At 35.6% G+C, this 22,553-nt stretch overlaps 1 protein-coding gene across 1 annotated transcript in view; it reads left to right on the top strand.

Annotated features, from left to right (window-relative positions):
* LOC149962303 (ras-related protein Rab-37-like) overlaps window positions 1–22,553 on the top strand; it is a 106,641-nt gene that overhangs the window by 45,932 nt on the left and 38,156 nt on the right. Inside the window, exon 2 of the mRNA XM_090179575.1 lies at window positions 20,619–21,009. Coding sequence (XP_090035701.1) covers window positions 20,806–21,009 — 204 coding nt within the window. The 5' untranslated portion in view covers window positions 20,619–20,805. The remainder of the gene's footprint in view (window positions 1–20,618; window positions 21,010–22,553) is intronic.

The following is a 22,553-nucleotide window of genomic DNA, read 5'->3' as shown; positions in this document are numbered from 1 at the left end:
GCCCCCTCGTTTATTAACAAACACAGGACGATTTTGGTCTTTAAAGCGCCATCTATTAAAGAGCGGCGGAAAATATTTTGTCAACGAGCTGACACAATCGACTGCATTAATGTTACCCAAAACCAGGTAAGAGGGAGGTTAACCTGTTCTTTATAATGTTACTGAAGAGTACAGTGTTGCTGGGCCTTTTTTGCACGGTGATAATTTTTAGTCAATGTGGCGCTACCTAGTGCGAGAAAACGATACTACGAGTTCAAAGTTAATAGTAAGTGTTCCAAATTGGGTACAGAAGGAGACACGACGTGCAAAAGCGTGGTTGGACAACGTTACGACTTAAAAAGAGGAAAATATTAAAAAATATCATTACATTCTTAATCCTGTTATGTTTTATTAAGTTGGTATTTCTATAAAATACGGGAGGTCACGTGTAAATGTTTTATCTACGTCACTAGCTATTGAAGATAGAGAGCATGTACTAGAGTCGATAAAGTTTTTGGAATTTGAAGTACACGTACCGAGAAGTTTTAAGATCGTGAAGCGGAGGAAAACATTTTATACTTTTATTTTTTGTTTTTATTTTATAGAAACACCTATTAGTTTAGGTTTAAACAGGTTTCAGTTTGGTGGTTATAACCATGCAAGCGTGTGCAAATAAAAACCAAATAAATAAATATAGACGTCAGGAAAAAAAACGCAGGGCGCTCAAATTGTTTTGGGGGGTGCCAATGCCTTGATACTAAAAATAGGAAATTTTTAACTCCCACTCGTGAATTAAGTAAATATACCGAAATTGGTTTTATTTTGTTATTTTTTTAAATTATGAATTTCGACTTCGTTGGAAACCTAATATTTTATGAAAAATACAGGTAACGAAAAACTCTGTGGTGAATCTACATTTATGAAATTGTATATAATAGAGAGGTTAAGCCAACACCAGAAAATGTCCAGAAAACGTGTAGAGGGAACTTGTAGAAGGTGCAGGCTGAACACAGAAAGGTATGTCTACAATCCTACAAGTTCCTCCTACACGTTTTCGGGTGATGGCTTAACCTGTCTTATAAAAGCGAAACGATATAACAATTATGTATCAGATTTTCCGCTAAGATTTCTTGATAATTTTTAAGATTTTTTATTTCTTGGATCATGAAATTTTCCTGAATATCTTGATTTGTATTTTGAAATTATCTCGGGTTTCTGAGTTTTTAAACTCGGATTTCTGTTTTTTTTTAAACTTTGAAATATTCCAATATTCCTGTACATTTATTTTATTTTGGATTTTTAAATATTCCTGTACATTTTGTTTTTTTGGATTTTGAAATATTCCTGTACATTAATTTTTTTTTATTTTGAAATAGTGTTTGAAAAAAGTTTTCATTCGAAGATTAGTCTATATTGTTTGCAAATTTAAATAAAGCGGAATTTTCGCCTCATTTTTCGAATCTAAAAGTAAAACTAAACCTCTATACTAGTTTAAACTGATTAACAATATAACACTTTTTATGTTTTGTTGTATGTTTAAATTTTTTATTTTTCCGATTTGCGGAAAATTTTCTGGAAATTTTTCGGCATTCTTTTTTTCCGGAAAATTAACAACAATATTTGGAATTATTCCTGTACATCTATTTTTATTTTTGGATTTGGAAATATTCCCGTTAACACGAATTTCGACTTTTTATTTAAATTTCTTTGAAAACAATTTTCTAGCCTTGATTAAAGACAGACAAAACGTACCCGAATACAATGAGCCTATAATTTCAAGGATATTTGTACAAATATAAATCGAGCAGTTTCGAATAACAGAACAAAATCCTTGGCGTCAAAATAATTTTCGTATCGTACTCTGTGAAGTGCGACATTGACAGTTTTATTAAGTTCCGAAAGAAGCACCTGGAAAAAATGTTGACACAAGTGATCACCCCGCCCCGAGCGCGCTACCTGAGAACAAAACTCAAACAAGTATAAAAATCCTATTTCAGAAACACAACTTTTTCATTTATCTACAGGGTGTTTCAATAATTATGCAAACATTTTAAGGATTTCTATGAGGGGGAGTTGGGAAGTATACCTGTTTTTCCCATTTTCCTACGATGAGTGAAAAGAGCGCCAGAGAGCTTCAAAGTGTGGCCTACTAGCCCCTGGAAGTAGGCTGCAACAAGCGCAAAATCAAGCAGCCGGGATACGCGAACATTAAGGTTTCCATTCGTGTGATAGGTAAAAGAGGATTTTGTAAATAAATCAAGGTAACCAGCGTAAAAAGTAAACTTAAACCGTATTTAAAGTCCCTGCTGCTTGGTTTTGTGCTTGTTGCAGCCTACTTCCAGGGGCTAGTAGGCCACACTTTGAAGCTCTCTGGCGCTCTTTTAACTCATCGTTGGGAAATGGGAAAAACAGGTATACTTCTCAACTCATCCCCTACAACGCCTTGCATAACCTTTTGAAACACCCTGTATAATAATCTATTAATGGATATACTAATACGGGTTTGCCACTATATTTTCGGCTTCAAATTCCCCTCGACTTCTCACGGTTTTCCCTGATATTTTTAAGGCCAAAATTTGGCATTATTTTACTTTTATCGATTTCAATTTCTATTTTAGTAAAATTATTTATTTTAAATGAACAGAACTTTAAAGGAATTAAATAATAACCACATAATATGTTACAGAACTATACTAATATTACTTTATTTACTTACTGACTTTTTAGGAAACCCTGTAATAAAATGTTTCAAAAAGTATTTAGGTTTAATGTAAATCGAGGGGCTAACCACTCTTAGAAAATCTGTACACCGGATTACGCTTAGATTAGCACTGCCAAAGGCAGGGACTTCAAAGATTACGCGTAATCCCATTAGTACAGTCAAAGGTACGGCTCTGTACACCGATTACGCGGAGTGATCAGCCCCTCGATGTAAATACACTGGAGGAGTCTAATTTCGAATTTATTTAAAAACTTGACTTTTGCTCTGAGAAAGAGCATGTAGCGTCAATAGTTCGCTTATTTCGCTATATTAGTGTGAAAATATTGTAACTACAGAATGTTAGTTATGATAAATTAGAATTAGAAATTTTATAATAGCTTGAAGCTTCCATAAATCATAATAAGGCCGATTTGATTTGGGTCGGCGGCGGCGCAAAAGTTTATCCCCCCTTTTGAAAATTACAAAATGTTTTTGAAGGTAAAAAAAAATAACTTTGAAAATTTCAAAAACAATTCGGCGGCGGAATCAAAGATTTATCGGCGGCGGCGTCGGCAGCGCACCGAAAAGTACATGATTCGGATAAAATATCGGCGACTGCGGCGTTGGGACGGCGGCGCTAGGAGTCTATCCAATTTACATATCGTCCATTTATTCAACGGCCGTTAGTTGTCCATCAATGTCATTCATGTGTGTATTATTGTATAGCTACGACCTCTATCGACGGCGGGCGAAAACAGAGAGATAGAGTATTTAGCAGTGGAAGGAATTTAGGGTTAAAATTGAAGGAAATTAAAATAAAATCTGAACCAATAAAATGTTAATATTTGTATTTCACTATAATTTTCCTCCGTTTTACCATTTTATAATATATATTCTAGCACACTTTGAAAGCTATTTACTAGAATGTGGACAAAATCACAATTTATCTATTGAAGTCCCTATTGAAATGGGACAGCAATGGTTACTCCCCCGGGCCAATACCCCGCGGTACCCATAGAAACCGTTACACCCCCGCTGACAAAAGTCCCAAATCGGATAAAAATTCCTAATCGCGTAAACAAGAGAGGAGCCCAGAATGAGCGCGAAAATGAGAAAAATACAGTAGCCTCCGTCCCGCCGTCGTAACGGAAATAGGGGCGCCCTCAAACGGCCAACTCGGTACCAGGTGAAAAGCGCTTAGCCCTCCCTCCGCAGCCACCGTAGCGCCATCTATATCATCACCCAATCACTAATAATACCACCAACCCGGCCAAAAACCATCAGACCTCTTCCGCCGCTGCACTTCAAAAATTGAAATTCAAAATGGGTCGTCAGCGAAACTACGCAGTAGGCTTCACGCTAAGCCTAACGCGATTCAGCGCCGCACAGCCCTCGAGCTAGCGCCATCTACGGACGGCACTGCCGAGATAAACTGACGACGCGTTTTCCCGAATGACTCGACTCGTTATTCTCCCCCCCCCTCGATCACCCGCCCATGTAATAATAGGCCTCGCGCGTTTTTATTATGCGCGTGGAAACGCGTTTTTTTTGGAGGGGAGGAGGGAAAGGAGGGGGTGAGGCAGCTGCTTAAGCGCGCGCAGTCTCGGCAGCTCCCCCTTTTGTTTACCAGCTGGTTATTTTGGCGCCAAATATATATTTTTCCCGCGCGTGGAGCTTCGGTTTCGGACCGAATCGCGTGCGTATCGTCTGCTATTCCAGACATCGGGTGGGCTCTACTACTATTGTTTGTTGCCATTGTGGAGGTTTTTTTTTTCGAAAAAGACTCGATCAGCTCGCGACAGCGGACAGGGTGATGAATCAACAACGGTTTTGCTAGTTTCCAGAAATATGCCGGATTCCAGAATGGAGTGGTTGGGCGGTTAAATTGAGAAATTTCGGGAGGGGGGAATTGGTGGCTTGATTCGCTGGGGCCTCATTGACGGGGTAAACAGAGGTGTTTTTGATGATTGGGGATTTGATGCGGGTATGAGCTAGTCCACGCGTTTCGCCTTATTATTAGGGGAGGTCGACTACCCCACGTTACGAATGGCAAGGTCTAGTCTTTCAAAGGCGCTTTACAGACGTTTTGTCAACCGAACTTTGCAGCGCTATTAAAACGTCAGTTTTGCCTAAATTCGCTATTGTTTATAGAGGAAATTTAATGATTTAATTTCATAATTTGGTGAAACACTATTTAGCTCTTTAATTAATGGAATATAAAATGTTTCTAAAATACGGTGGTTCTTTTTTACCTGTCCGAGGACAAAAAGTGTATACTTTTTTTACCCTAATATGTTTTATTCGCCTGTTCTCGGGGTAAGATTTACCCTGTCCCGAATTTGGTTCGCTTGTTCCAGAGCTCTAGCGTTACACTTTTTACTCCTCCTCGAAAGGAGGTGTAGAGGGAGTCATCTAGCTTTGTCGTCTGCTTAAATTTCGTTTCTTCACATGTGGCAAGCTTTTATTAACGAAAATCCAATTGTTAAATGCTATTTAACAGCTTTAAAAGTCGCTTGATGACTTAGGCCTAAGGTGGTGCCTTGGGTATTAGCCTAGCTGATTATTATTATTAAATAAATGAGAAAAATGAGCGACATCTTGTTGATCTCACCACCGGTCGCCATCTTAAAACAAAACTAATAAATAACCTTTAACTATACTCCCTTCTTACTCCAACTCGTTTTTTTCGTCAAGACAGAATTGGAGTAAAATGACGTCATAGGGCTACACTTTTTAACCTGTTAAAAAAAACCCAGAACAGGTGAAAAAAAAACCACCTATTGACGCTTCAATAAAACATCTTCAAGGAAATTTCCAAGAAGTAATATTTCCGAGAGTCAGGACCTGCAAGCTACTTTTTATATAGTGCTTGTTGAAATAATTTAAACGTTTCACTTCTACGATATGCAAAAAGTGTTTCCTTTTAACCGGGTAGCTTTTTTTTGACGTAATAAGGCTTAGCAAAAACATGACGTTGGGTTTACAGATAAAAAGTTTCCATTATATCAACAAGCACAATATAAAAAGAGACTTGCAGGTCCTGGCTCTCAAAAATATTACTTCATTGCAATTTCCTTGAAGATGTTTTGTTGAGGGGCTTATTGTGGGGGAAAAATCTTAATTTCAAAATACCCATTTCACACTCGTTCAAATTTGCATTATGAAATACTATGATATATTGAGTTGCAGGCTAAGAAAGACAAAATATATAGTACAATAGGCGCAAGGATGCCTCAGATCGTTTCCGGTCATTTCACCGCGCGAAATTTGAATTTGGCCATTTTACGGTCAAATTCGAATTTTGCTCTTTTTGTCGTCTTTTAGCGCCATCTAGAGACCGAAATTGGAATCTTTATTTTTTAATTTAATAATTGTGGTGGCGAGCAAATTTAAAAGATAAGGCATTCGTATCATTCTTAAATATAAAATAGTATGTATAATTATTTATTTTTGTAAATTTATTTCTACGTCTTACCAGTTAAATCGGCAGTTTCTTTTAAAATAGTTACCACGCTTTCTTGGGGTAACGTTGTCTTAATGAGCTATAGACGTTTAAAATTATATTTTTCTCTTTACTTGTTAACAATAAACCTTTATCATGCTTTTTATAGTAACCTCTTGGGCTATTTAAAATATTTGGAGCTTCAATTATCGAACCTTCTTTAGCTGCATTCAGTAATTAAACTCGTGACAACATGAAATTAAAAAATAGATTCCAATTTCGGTTCCTAGATGGCGCGAAAAAACGATGAAACTCACGAAATTTGAAATTGACTGTAAAGTGGTCAAATTTAAATTACGCGCGGTCGACTGGCCGGAAATGGTCTGAGGTATCCTTGCGCCGACTGTACTATATATTTTGTCTTTCTTAGCCTACAACTCACTTATAGTAGTTTTCTCCAAGTATTACGCAAAGCCACTGAGGTCGGAGGAGCTTAGGGAAAAGGCACACGCGTCTGAATTGTGCATGAGGCGGTAGGAATTACAGAATTTCCCCCTTCAAATCAATGAACGTCGCTCCTAGCGGAAAAATAGTGAAATTAGTTGATCCACCATCGAAGGTCCTAATTATACTCCCTTTAAAAGAAGTATGCACTTCCATGCAGGGTTGGCAAGTTTTAAACAAAATGTTTAAAACAAGTGTATAAAACACGTTTAAAACAAATATTTTAAACAAACACCAATTTGTTTTAAACGTTTTAAACTATCTGTTTTAAACATGTTTTTTATAAGGTAAATTTTCATTGTTTTTTTTGTAAGATTTTGGTTATTCAATATGAGGGAAAAGGTAGAAAAAACCATTCCAAGGCTCTAAGAAAGGTAAATTGTATTGATAACGGGTAGTTTGATTTTAAGATTCTCTGAAAAGAGCGACTGAAAGGGCTCAATATGATTTCATAAATTTCCTACCAGTGAAAAAATCCTACGATCACATTGAATTTTGTCTTTTTGTTTAAATAGAATGTATATCGTTGCCAATATACATCTATTTGGGACACTACCTATGCACGAGATAAAAGTAGGGTTGCTGTTTAGTCGGGTTGTGCCGGGTTTTAAGTAACAAGAAACACGGCTGGTCTGGACAGATCGGGTTAAAACCGACTAGGTGGCACTCCTAGATAAAAATCAAGGGATTTCGGTCCTATTTCTCGATTTTTTAGAAATTTTATGACGTGATGGAAGTTTTAAGATTATAGAGGTATCTAAGTTCTTATTTTTATAACATTGTTTATTTGTGATGATTTATGACTTCAGACGTGCACATTTCAATAAACCAAAACTAAAAACAATGTGTGGATAACTATCTATTTTCCCTTTTCTTAGTACTATGCGACCGACAATTCCAGGATAATAGCTATATTAAAAACCCTACTACAGGTTAGGTAGTATTAGCATGGGTCATCGAAAACCCTTAGGCTGTCAATGGTTGGTCAACAACGCTTAGCGAAATTCTTGGCTCGTTTAAATAAGCGTGTACTCTTTGGTTCTTCTCCGTGTGAGGTTATTTATAATACCATAAGTGGAATAATTACCCTAAGTGTGCCAATAGGAACCTTTCCCACAGAAAATCTTCAATTTGAGCTTGTTCTAAACAGACCAAAGAACCGTAGGACTCGCGAATTCCGTTCAAGTACCCTATATGGTATTTTTAATGCTCGCGCCGCAGACGCCGCTTCGCAAACACATTACGTAAATTTCGTCACTGGAAAAATGACGTCATTTACTTCACTTTCGTTAAACAAGGTATCATTGAAAAATTCCTCTCATTGACACACTTAGGGTAATTATGCCACTTATGATAATACGTTTAATGATACGTAATATTTCTTTACATGAGTTTACTCGTGAGTCTGATTCATAAGTATAGTGAATAGTTTAAAACGTGTTTTAAACATAGTTTTTTATTGTTTATTATGTGTTTTATATTGTTTGATTTAAAAACAGTTAAAAACAATGAATCTTGTTTAAAACAATAAAAAACATTGTTTTGGTTCTTTTTGAAAAAAACAAGGATTTTGCCAACCCTGCTTCCATGTGTTAGCAGATGCTTTTTTATTTCGTTCCAACTCCTTTTAAGTACATGACACTTTCTAAATACTTAGAATCCTGGACTGACTTCCAGGACGTTTCAGAACCACTAAATGTCCCTTTTAAGAGCACAAATACTCTTTCCCATCCCTCTATCGGCGATGAAATGAGTCAGGGTTGTCTGGTTCAAATCATGGTTTAAACCAAGTAATTGTTTTTTTTAATCAACTAAAAAATATTTCAAAAATGTTTGTACATTTTCTTACCGAAATGATTATATTTCTAAATCATTTACACAATCCTATAAATTCCTTAGGTTTTCTCATATGTAGTATATAACCCGTCGTATATAATATCGTCGTATATAATATCGTCGTGTACAATTCTTCATCCTATATTTCACTTTATTTTATCTAAGTACTGATTTTCGAAAAGAATCCTTATTTTTACTTATGGTGGTTCATATACAGGGTGTCCACTAAAAAATGAACCAGGGCGAATATCTCAAAATCAGTTTTAGGTACGATTTTGAAATTTTCAAGTCGTATACAAGATGTAGGGGGAAACCTACCGCGAAAATGTCGATGACCTTGAACCATGTCTTCAAAGTCATCCAAAAACTAACTCAAGAACCGTAAGTGTTACAAAGTTGGTTTCAATTAGAAAAGTGTTCCACGTGACTTTCTAAGTACCAATAGCTTTGACCTGATCGGATTTGACCAATAGGAAGCCGAGAAATCCTAGATGAAAAACCAGAAGTCCGTTAAGATGATAACGTGTCGAAAGCGAGGTTTGGGAGCTGATAACTCTAAAGATACTCGTGTTAGAGTACTGAAATTTGCTGCACATCCTCATCAGGATTGAGGATCTTTAGTTTAAAAATTTCAATGAAATTGAATCATGTCTTCAAGGTCATCCAAAAACTAACGCAAGAACCGTAAGTGTTAGAAAGTGGGTTCGAATTAGAAAAATGTTCCACGTCACATTGTAGGTCTAATTAGCTTTAATTCGATCGAATTTGATCAAAAGGAAGTTTTTTAAACATGATACCTTAGCAAGAAACGTCCCTTTAGTCCTTAGTCCAACCTCCCAAAGATACTTTCGCACATGCGCAGATATAGATACGCATTTAATCGTCGGTAGAGGGATGGGGAAACGATTTTATGATTTTTTGGGGAGCCGAAATCTATTTTGCCTTAATAATTCAAAAGTAACGTGGCCTTCTTGTTTAAATATTGCTCTTACGTCACAGTCTCTTACTTTTACAAGTCTACGAGCGCGCGCTGCATTCGACTGACGAATATAGGTTTTTCTAGAGCGCGTGCAAATGGCCCGTGCGTGGAATATACTAATAAAGCTGGGTCTTGTGACGTAATAGCAACATTTTAACAAGCTGGGCAAGACCACGTTTATTTTATAAAAACAACTATTAGCTCAAGTTTGAACTATTTAACCTTAATTTTGCAGAGCCATCTGTGGAAACAAAACGGTAAAGATTCGTGACAATCGATAGAATCGATACGCTTAAATTAATAGCCTTTAATTGAGATGTTTTCCGTAAAGTCCGTGACCGCGAAAATAGCGCCATCTAATTTTATACTTGCTAACTAACTATACGAGGAAATAGAATAGCAAACGACCTTTGGATTTCAAAATAAATTTAAATTCGACTTTTCAGTTTCCACAGAGCCACGTAGCGGTCAACGCGAGAATCTAATAAACTACTATAAGCTTCGTGCGTAGATTATATTTTAAGCACAAGTATCGCCGCCTACCGACCGAGTTTTAAATCGAATATATGAAAGCTGTCTCCTCGTTCACAACAGGCTTGGAAATAAGCGGTGGTCACTGGGTCAAAGACCAGTTTATTAATTGCTCTGACCAGTTTTTTAATTCAAAAGCTAGGGGTTCACTGGTCCAGTGTCCAGTTTAATAATTCAAAATTATCTACCGTATTATTAACCAACTGGTCTACGTGACCACTTAAATAATTCAAGAGTTGTGAGTCACTGGCCAAATAGACCAGTTTAGAAATAAACCTTATTTCACATATTTAGTTCACGGATATTAAGGCAGACGGCGCTATATTTCCTAAACTCAAAGCTTATATTTTAGTCTCCTAAGCAGACGATCTGTGCTTTAAAAATAGCAAATAAAAGTGCTCTAACCACACAACATCGGTGTTCTCGGAGAAGTTAACTTACAGGTTTTTTTTTTATCTCTGGCGCCATCTACAATTGTTTTTATCATTATTGATGAGTGGAAGGGAACTAAGGCAGGGGCAAGGTTCCTATAAGTACAAACGCACTATACGTAACTTTTTCTGATTTGCTGTTACCGTTCTCCATCGGCTTCTGCGGCATTTGACAAAACGCTTCTGGACACTCTTAATCGTGTCTGCCGTCTAGGCCACCGAGTACTGATTCTTGGTGATTTCAATGCACCCTCAATTGACTGGACGACGTGTACCACTCCTAGAGGTAAACGCTATTTCGACAGCAAACTGTTACGAACATGTCAGGAATCTCTTCCGCAGCAGCATGTCACGCACCCTACTCGATATAGAGGATCCGACAATGCGAACATCCTGGACTTGGTATTCATCTTCGACTGGGATACGCTAACTTCTCTAAAAATTGAAGCCCCACTGGGAAAAAGCGACCATGCGCTACTGCAATTTGAATTTGAGCACCTTTCGACTTGGACAAAGGATGACTTGTCTCAGCCCTCGATTCGATACATCTACGGGCGTGGGGATTTTGAGCTCTATCGTGCGGCTCTACAAGCTCAAGACTGGACTCTTATCTCCCCCCAAACCTCCATTGAAGTAAATTATATGCTCTTAACCCATTTCATTCTCACCGCACGAGCAGAATCCATACCTACCAGTAGCGGCGCTAAGGTTTTTTCACAGGTGGCCTAATTATTTTGTGGCCCCTAAAGCGTTGCCAGGTCCCAAAACTGAAATTATAGTATCGAAGCCCAAAAATTATCGAATTTTCTAGAAAATTATAGTACACAAGTACGGCCAGCTTTGATTACTCGCTATACCATGGTAGCACTTTATCATAGTTGGCCGTTACTAACATATTTCGTTTTCGTTAGGCTACAACACGCTTGATTAGTCAAGTCAGCCGTATTTTCGAGAACAAACCAAACACTCCGAGTATAATATTTCAATTCTTAGCCTACTTAAGAAACTGGAAACGCCGTTCTTATGTACACAAAAAGGAACTTTCTAATATTTCTTAAATTATCGCACAAATATAGGAAATATAGTAAAACTATAATACAATTATCGCAAAAAGCGTACTATATAGTACGTGATTGAAATTGTAGTACGGAAAAATTCGAAAGGTATAATTATCGAAATGTACTATAATTATAGTACGGTTGGCAACGCTGGGCCCCTAAGAATTTTGTGGGCCTTAGTGGGAACCTTGGATTGACCATATTTCGCAAAAGTGGTGAAATCGAAAAAACCCAAAATTTTCTAGGAAGCGAGAAGAGCAAGGTCGTTTTATTGTTGCGGCTCTCGTCGCGTTTTTTGGACCCCCTACTGACCTTGTATCTGACCTGGAGGGGACACGTGCATGCCTGGGATATTTCCGTAAATTCCCATAAGCCCCTTTCTTTTCAACTTTCTCTCAATTTCCGCTACCTTCCTCCCGAATCTATATGTTTATGGTCTACTACCTTTTTGAGTAAACAAATTGATTTTGAAAGATTTTTTCCAGAAAAACGTTTCTTCGCAATAAAACTAATTTCTAGAGATAATGAAAATTCATAAATTAAAATATGAGGCTTCTTAATTATGAATATGTGGCCCTTTTAATATAAATATGTGGCCCCTCTCAGAAATGCACGGGGGCTAAAGCCCACTTCAGCCCACCCTTAGCGCCGCTACTGATACCTACCTCTATCTCTGCGCCCAGCCAGCAGGATCAACTTCGCCGCGAGCCATGGTGGTCCAGCGAAACCCAAGGTCTTATTTTGGCTAAACGTCGAGCTTTTCATAGATATATTTCCCACGGTACATCATACACACGGCACCTGTACTCACAAGTCAGTTCATCGCAACGTTTTAGTTTCTCATATTCGTCGAGCAAAATTTCGCTATGAAACTCGTTTGGTTGACCAAGCTGGTTCAAACCCAAAGGCTCTTTTCTCCTATGTTGGGCGCATTACCAAACTTCAAGCACCTCCTGCAGTTCTCGAACTTTCTAGTGGTCAAGTTAGTGCTGACCCGGATATTATCAGCGGTGCTATGAGCGATTTTTTGCAATCAGTTTTCCAACGGGAGGCCCATCCAGAGGCTGCTTTCTTGGGGGATTTCGCGGGCTTTGCTAACGATTCCACGGATGCCAGCCCACTGCTCTTAACTTACGGAGTAGTCAAACGATCCCTATCACGCATCAAGGTTGACAAGTCCCCCGGGCCGGATGACATTCATCCTCGCCTTTTAAAGGCGGGTGCTTCTATATTGGCCGGTCCACTACTCTGTCTATATGAACAGTCGCTATCCACGGGTGTCTTGCCTTCCATCTGGAAACAAGCCGATGTCATTCCCCTAAAAAAAAAACAAATAGTCGACGAGTGGAAGAATTCCGGCCCATCAGCTTGACCTGTATTCCGTGCAAAACCTTGGAAGTTCCAGTGCGGGATGCTCTCGTCTCTCACTCTCTTCACAGATGTACAGCACGGTTTTCTACTTAGGAGATCCTGCTTTACCAACCTCCTGGTAACCTTTGATGCGGTGTCCAGCGCACTAAATGACGGTCACGATTACGACCTCATCTTTTTGGATCTTCAGAAGGCGTTCGAAACGGTTTCCCACTCTCTACTGATGTCTAAACTGCGTGCCTTGGAAGTACCAGTTCTTCTCCTCAACTGGATTGGATCCTTTTTATCTGACCGCTCTCAGCGTGTCTGCTACCGAGGTTCAAGGTCACCCTGGCAGCCGGTCCCTCCGGTCTTGGGTCCGGTGCTATTTGTGATCTTCATCAACGATCTACCTCTTACTGTGAAGAACTCGCTAATACAACTGTTTGCAGACGATAGCAAACTTGGTAATCGTATCCGTTCTCTGGCCGACTGTCAAGACCTGCAAAACGATCTCTGCGGTTTTCGTATAACTTGGAGTGGCCGAAATGCTCCGAAAATTTTCAAGACTCGACAATTCGGCGAAATTTCTTCACTCAGCGGATAGTGAACCACTGGAACTCCCTCCCTACTTTGGTTAAGACGCGTTCCTCCGTCGGTGCTTTCAAAAGCTAATTAGACAAACATATGGGTTGGGATTGAACTTAAACGGTGTACTTCTTTCATTGTAACCATTGCTTTTAATGCATTTCTTTGTCGCTGATGCTGGCCCAATAAGCGTCCACGCTTGTATATATTCCAGTTCAATAAATTCTATTCTATTCAATTCTATATCGACGTTGCAATAATTTAAGTGGCGGCTCTATCATTGCCACCTGTATAATAAAAAGGCCCCTGTTATTAGAGATGGCCATGAATCTATCCGATTCTTCGAAAAACGCGTCTTTACTGGAGAGCGTGGTGCCATCTATTAACGGCAAAGGAAGCTAAATTTGAAATAGCCAAATGATACCGTCGTCCGAGCACCAGTGTAGAGTATTATATTTAGACAACTTGTACTATATTTAGTGGGCTTTAACCTTAATTATATATCCCATGTAAAAATATTGTTAATAATGGCTGTAGTTTATGTTCTTGACCAATTTACAAACGATCCAATCAACGCGAGGGGTACATATAAGTACCGCCTTTTTGATTTCGACGATCTGTGCTTTAAAAATGGCAAATTATCCGCTTAGCAGACGAAAATCCAGCAGTTTATGAAATTATCCCGTCAGCCGCTAGGTGTAAATTGAAAATGTATATTACTTAACTTTTCACAAATTCTTGAAATAGGTAGATTTCGAAAATTAGGGGGTGCCATTTCCTTCCCCCTATCTAGTGAAAAGTCGCGTTAAAACGTCGTCTGTTTGGTCTGTTTATTCGCGACAAAAACTATGGCTACGCCCCCTTTGGCTCGCCATTGAAAGCTAGATAGGTAGTGGCTAAAGCAGACGCTATTAGTTTTCCTCATCGTTATTCATAAATTTGACTTTATAAATAATGATACTTGCATTTTAATATAATTTTTGCATCGTTTGCTTATATTTTGATAAGTTTATTTCAGAAAAAAATGCTCTTATGACTTTTTAATTTGTCCGTAGCAGACGCTATATCATAGGCGCTACCAAGGTTGGACATAAGGCACTAGTCACGGCATTTGACTACTAAAATAAATGCTCTGACTATTAAAATTAATCGAATTCTGGGGGCTCACTTGTCAATTTGACTAGTGAAAAAGTTACCTAAATATTCATAAATAATGGCGAATATGGCGTATCATAAATTCATCATTCATCAATCCCATTTTATTTAAAAAAATCACATCATATAACTCAAGTGATAATTAACTCCTATTTTAATTCTGACGGGTAAAGCAAAATGTGGCTGTCCTTCTTGTTTTTAAACTCCCATTTTTACCCCCTCTAGTCAGTGACTACTAAAATAAATTAAGATAGGAGGCTCACTAGTCAGGTTGACTACTAAAAGAAATATCCTTATGTCCAACCCTGGGCGCTACCATAAGTCTATAATATTGTTCCATATGTTTGTCTCTTTGGGAAATATTTTACTGAGAGCTAGTAACGGAGTGACGTCATCACAAGAAGAAAATCTCCCCCTAGCGAGGCGCTGTCAAAGGTTACGTGTGACGCGTTCGCAAGCGGACGCAAAATGGCGACGAAGCCCGTAATGCAGTCTGTCTTGTGAATAGCTCTCAGTAAACTTTTTAATTTGAAGAATAGGAAGCGTCACACCAAAAGTGACAAATTACCAAAAGTGTGACAATCCCTGTACTTTCTTATGCTAAAGGTTTAATGAATGCTCGACTCGAGATCAACCACATAAAACACTATTTATTGTCGCCTTTCTGGATCTTTTTTTAGTCAATGGTATTATATCGTAGGTAGATGGCGATAGCATCTCCACAGAACTTAGTTCCTCCGTTCCTCACTACGAGGCGTTATTTGTTGGTTTTAACTTCCTTCCTTTCCCAAGGCATACTTTCCATTCTCCCCTCAAAACTTGTATTTCACTCGTAACATTCATTAAGAAATAGGAACGATTGACACACTTTTGGTCACACTTATGTAATAATATTATACACTTATGGCGCTACCTAGGAGAAGCTAGCGCCGTTAAGCCACCTAGACTCGTTTCGGTCGCGAATAGTTGAATAATCCGAACATTACCATGAGAAAATAATCAGATAAAACCTTCTGCCCATAAATACTGGAAGAGATAAAACCAATCTCCGGTTAATGTAATTTGCGGGACACGTAACTCTTTCATTTGTCATCGACGGATCCGCAAATCTGCCAAAAGGTAACGAGCACTGCCCTATTAATCATTTAAATTAGCGGTTACAATTGAAAAATTAATGGCATAAAGTTGAGAAACGCGTTTTGAAACGCGGCCTTTTTTTAGCTATATGGCTCACTAGTGACATCTACAATCAAATTGAGAAACTACAACGAATCGTTGACTAAATTAAAAACGTTTTCATTTCCCTTCGTCTGTTATGTCATTTTAATAATTTAATCCAGATTTGATAACCAATAGTTCTTTCTATAAAGTAACATGTCATTCTTGTTTTCATATAGCTCTTACTTCACTATATTTACCTTTTCCTACACTACGAGGTGCTTCCTATTTTCGAAAGCTCGCCCAAATCGCGCATGCTAAGATAATTCTACCAAAGCTAAGACGTAAGAGAAACATGTTTTACTTCTACTTTTAACAAGTTGGATAAGCGTAAAAAAATTATAGAAAGAACTATTAGCCTTTTCAGTTTATAATATAAATTATAAGAATATTATTATTATTTAATATAAATTATAATAATAATAATATTATTATTATATAATATAAATTATAATAATAATAATAATATTATTATATAATATAAATAATAATAATAATATTATTATTATATAATATAAATTATAATAATATTATTATATAATATAAATAATAATAATAATAATAATAATAATAATAATGAATGAATGAATGAATGAACGTGGGGTTTATTGTGTAACAAAACAATCCTGGTTACAAGATCAGCTAGTTGATACACATTTTAACAAATGAGAAAAATATACAATGGTGAAACTAATGTCATAAATGCATTTTTATGAAAATGTACAGCAATAGATAAATAGTATGGAAGTAAAAGTTATAAATTTTTTATGTCTGACAATTTACAGCTAAATAGGTCTAGTTTGTGCGTATAGTTATTTGCAGTTTTTTGTAGACGGTTTAGTGGGTTAAGGCTAGTATACAGTGTGTTGAATATTTGCTTATTTCTTAGCTTGTAGTTTGGTACAGATATGTTTAGATTAGAGACAATATTTTCACTGGCCACTCTATTATTAAGTATCTTAAAGAGAAATATTAATTCAGTTTTATCTCGAAATTGTGCTAAGGTATTAATACTAAGGTCAGTAAGAATTTTTCCATAATTATAATTGTGGGATTTTAAAAAGTTGGTGTGAAGATATTCAACAAATTTCTTTTGTATATTTTCTACGCTATGCAAAAGGTATGGGCTGCACCCACCCCAAGCTAGTGAACCGTACATGGCCCTAGATCTAACTAAACTCTTGTATAAGAGAACAAAGTGTTTTTCAGAATTAATTTTTTTGCAGAGTTTCAGAATGATGCCCAGCAACCTCCTACAGCTGTTAACGGTAAACTGAATATGTTCCCTGAAGTATAAACCCACGTCCAGGAACACGCCAAGGTCTTTAATAGAAGATTTTCTAGGTATTGAACCGTTGCCAATTTTAAAGTTATACCTTAGGATATCAGTTTTTCGAGAGAACGACACCAGAGCGGATTTAGATGGATTTATCGGGAGGTTGTTTACTGTGCACCATTCTGAAACTAAATCAATGTCGTTCTGTAGAAGTTTACAGTCATCAGGTTTTAAAATATGCTTGCAAATTTTGTGGTCATCCGCGAATTGAAATAGTGAGGAATTTTTAATAATGAACTGCAGGTCGTAAATATACATATTAAATAATAGCGGCCCTAACGACGATCCTTGAGGGACCCCCGTAGTGACACCGTAGGATACATCCGTTGTAACACCATTACATTTTACGACATTGGATCTATCAGTCAAATAGTCGCCTAGCCAGCGCAGTAAGGTGCCGTGGATACCGAATTGGTCAAGTTTTTTAAGTAGTAAGGGGTGAGAGACGCGATCGAACGCTTTAGCAAGATCGAGGAAAATGACGTCATATTGTTGTTGGTTTTCTACAGCCCTTGTAGCTTCATTTAGAAAAGAGACGTGGTTAGTATCTACGCCTTTACCCCTTGAGAAACCATGTTGTGGAGAATTTGGAAAAGTGTTAAACCAATTTGAGATGTATTTATGAACAATATAATCGAAAATTTTAGCAAATATGCAAAGCAGGGATATAGGCCGGTAGTTCTTGGGATCACCGGCAAACCCATTTTTAAAGATAGGACTGACAATTGAGGTTTTCCATAATGTCGGAAATATACCAGTAGATATGGACAGGTTTAGTATGTGTTCCAACAGTGGTAGAAGAAGGTCACCGCAACCTTTCACTATGAATGCCGGAATAGAGTCAATTCCGGTGCTGAAACTCAATTTTAAATTTGTAATAGCCTCTTTAATATCAGATTGGTTAATTTTAATTTTAATTTAATAATAATAATAATAATAATAATAATAATAATAATAATAATAATAATAATAATAATAATAATAATAATAATAATAATAATAATAATAATAATAATAATAATAATAATAATAATAATAATAATAATAATAATAATAATAATAATAATAATAATAATATTATATAATATAAATAATAATAATAATAATATTATATAATATAAATAATAATAATAATAATATTATATAATATAAATAATAATAATAATAATATTATATAATATAAATAATAATAATAATAATATTATATAATATAAATAATAATAATAATAATATTATATAATATAAATAATAATAATAATAATATTATTATATAATATAAATAATAATAATAATAATAATATTATTATATAATATAAATAATAATAATAATAATAATATTATTATATAATATAAATAATAATAATAATAATAATATTATTATATAATATAAATAATAATAATAATAATAATATTATTATATAATATAAATTAAAATAATATTATTATATAATATAAATTATAATATAAATTATAATATTATTATTATTATTATATAATATAAATTATAATAATAATATTATTATATAATATAAATTATAATAATAATATTATTATATAATATAAATTATAAAAATATTATTATTATATAATATAAATTATAATAATATTATTATTATATAATATAAATTATAATCGAGAATCGTCTGCTTAACCGACGAAAATCAAGTGGTTTATGAGCTTCTCGCGTTGGCCGCTACGTGGCTCTATGCACAAAACGAGACTTCTTCCATGGCAACACCTTAGGCCTAAGTCAACTAGCGACTTTTAAGCCATTGATTCAGATGGCCGGGTTACAATGCGTAGCCTACAGCTCCCTACACTAACTATTACCGTTAACCTCGACAAGTTTTTTTTACATATCTCTAGTACTTCCAAATTATAAGGAAACTAAACCGGAAAGCTGAACTGCGCCATTTATAGATAAGTTTAGGCCTCGGTCTGAAATGGCCGTCCAATATTAATTCAAAACTGGCGCAATTTCTTTTAGGTCCATAAATACTGTTTCCCTATATATTTTAAAATTGCATTGATTCGAATTTAAATTATACAAAACAATTAAATTAAATTAACACGTACTTTGTGTTTCATTCCTTTCTTTTAAATTAAAAAAAAACTAGAGTTAAGGTTTGCAAAGGCTGCCAGCGCCTAAAATGTCAAAATGATAAACCATATTGGAGATGGAGGTAGTGGCGCCATCTACGATTAGAAAACCGAAACACGACCCAAAACAATACACTGCCATCTACTATGCATAATAAGTATCTAGAAGAGTCCCAAAGGGACCAAAAACCCATCACAAACCATTTTTTACGATGTAGAAAAATCGATAGAAAGCGCACGCGCAGACTGTCGCGGTTCCCAGGTCGAAATTTAGCGCTCCAGCGACCTTTGGCTAAAAGGATATTTATGTTAGCCGCGCTCCCATTACAACCGAACATATTTTCAGACTCTTTCACACATTAAACGTAAAATATTTAAATAAATTAAAACTCGATTGTGAATGGTTAAAAACCAGCCCAGCGTTCGATACATCCAATGAGCCCAAATTCAAGTGAGTGAAGCGCTGATTTTTCCATTAAAATTTCAACCATAAGGTTGCCATATTTTTAATCCGACCTAAATTAAGTGGTCAAATAATTTAAAACGTAAATTACAAAACCCAAGCCGGTTTAAATTACCAATAAAACGGTTATAATTAATTACCTTTAAAGTTGGAATTGTTTAAAAGTCGTAACGCAAAATGCGTCGTTTAAAAATCAATATAAAATGACAATAATTTTAAAACGGCTTTTTGTTAGGATTGTGTTTGACGCGTTTTAGCGTGGAAGGTTTTTTTTAATAAAGATAATACCATTAAGTGTTACCATGTAACGATTGACAAAGGCCTAACAAATGTCAAATTGGCAGTTCGTTTATGGCGTGTTTTGGACATGTTAGAATTGGTCCTAGCTTAAATAATTAATCTTAAATGAAAACCGAGGCGACAAAACGCAAGGCAGGCTTTGTTTTCTTTAAGCTAATGGGATGCTCCGATGCAAATTTTTTGATTTGTTTATATTTTTACGGGGTTGCCTAGTTGTTTTCATATAAAATTGCCCGTTTTTTCTACCTCGCCCCCCCAATTAGTAGGCTTGGTAAAATATTTCCACGAATTTTGTCAATGGAGCTTTGGCAAAAATAATCTATTAATTTTTGGTTTGATTTTCTTATTGAGTTATTCCCAACTTTGACTAAAATTTCCCTAATTTATAATCCACTGGTTTCTTGATTCGACATTTTTCTAATAACTTTAGAAATAATATATTTTAAATATATTAAAAATTGGCTTAAAACTTGATGGATTGACTACTAAAATTAATATAAAATTAAAACTAAGCAATAAAAAACCCCCAGGTGTTAAAGTCATTAGGGTTCTAATTAGACTTAACGTGGTACGTAATTTTTTTCGTTTTGGTCTATCGGTATTTAAGAGATTAGAATCTAAGTAACTTCAACTACGCTTACTTCCAGCTCGCTTCCGCTAACCGGAAATTGTAACCCGGAAGTTGGGGCGTGGCTTGTGATAAACCTTCATGCTGAAACACGACCTTCTCTCCTCTTCCCAAAGAAGACGCTCTTTTTGAGAGTACTCGGAACTATTGATAACAACAGCCACAGCAGCGCTCCGTGTCGGAGGAAAGGCAAGATAATAAACGTGATGGCTTCTGAATCCATGAACGAAGACAGCGACCAACAAAAAGGCTCTCAGAGAGGCGGAAGTGGCTCTACAAACACTTCCGGCTTGCGTGTGATAGCCAATGGCGGACGAGAAGGAGCCAAATCACCAATCAGACCGCTCAATGACAGTGGACACAGCTATGCCGACACGGTGCAGGAAGATTTAGACGAAATTATACATAAGGTAGTCATGTTATTCACGTTATTAATCATTGCCCTAATTTTTGAATATTTTTTTTAATTAACTACTGTAGTTTTCATCTAATTAGGTGATTAATTATTTTAATGTTCATTCTGTTTGGATGCACATTCAATTTATTGACAAATTATTTTAATTATATTTATGTTAATTTATTTCCTTGAAAAATTATTTTAATGCACATTTAATCCTTTGCTTAACTATTTTAATTCACATTTATTCCTTTGCTTAACTATTTTAATTCACATTTATTCCTTTGCTTAACTATTTTAATTCACATTTAATCCTTTGCTTAACTATTTTAATTCACATTTATTCCTTTGCTTAACTATTTTAATTCAATTTAATCCTTTGCTTAACTATTTTAATTCACATTTATTCCTTTGCTTAACTATTTTAATTCACATTTAATCCTTTGCTTAACTATTTTAATTCACATTTAATCCTTTGCTTAACTATTTTAATTCACATTTATTCCTTTGCTTAACTATTTTAATTCACATTTATTCCTTTGCTTAACTATTTTAATTCACATTTAATCCTTTGCTTAACTATTTTAATTCACATTTAATCCTTTGCTTAACTATTTTAATTCACATTTAATCCTTTGCTTAACTATTTTAATTCACATTTAATCCTTTGCTTAACTATTTTAATTCACATTTAATCCTTTGCTTAACTATTTTAATTCACATTTAATCCTTTGCTTAACTATTTAAATTAACATTTAATCCTTTGGCCTTTGCGTGATTATTTAAATTAACATTTAATCCTTTGGCCTTTGCGTGATTATTTCAATGCACGTTTAATCCTTAGGTTAATTATTTCAATGCATATTTAATCCTTTTGTTTAATTATTTTAATGTTTATATAATTCAGAGCTACGCAAGCTTCGAATTCTAAATATCGCTATTTCGAAAGCACAGATCACTATTTCCAAGATTCGGTTTGACATTTGAAGATCGACCATTTTGGAACCCCTGATTTCATTCATTCCTTAAATAGATTAATCAATTAATGTTAATTTAATTTATTATCAATTCGGTTATCTTAGCAGGAATTCTAAATATGGTCCATTATCCGGCTAAAGACGCCTGTAAAAGTGTTCTAACCACTTAACATCGGTGTTTTCGGAGAAGTTAATTTACAGAGTTTGATATATCTGGCGCCATCTACATATATTTTTTAACATTATTGATGAGTGGAAGGGAACTAAGACAGGGCAAAGACTATATATACGCTACGCTTACTAGATAGGCGTCTCCATACAAAAAACCTGTTAACACTTTCGAAAGAATCGAAACACGGGATAAGCCTTTGAGCAGCCGTTAGAGGCGCCACTAGTAGCACTCTGAAGGGCGGGGAAAATTTTGACCAGCGTCTGCTATCGTATGCAAGTTGAGGCTTTGATCACGCCAGTCTATTTATATATAGAGTTTGAAGACAGGCTGGGGTACCCAAATGGTCTCGACATTGAATATGGTGATCTCAATAATAAAAATGATATATTAAAAATTTAATAACATTTT

Source organism: Leiobunum rupestre, chromosome 1, assembly GCF_980474605.1.
Source record: "Leiobunum rupestre chromosome 1, qqLeiRupe1.1.hap1, whole genome shotgun sequence".
Taxonomy (NCBI): domain Eukaryota; kingdom Metazoa; phylum Arthropoda; class Arachnida; order Opiliones; family Sclerosomatidae; genus Leiobunum; species Leiobunum rupestre.
Note: the sequence above shows the minus strand (reverse complement) of the source record. Positions and strands in the feature narration are given on the sequence as shown.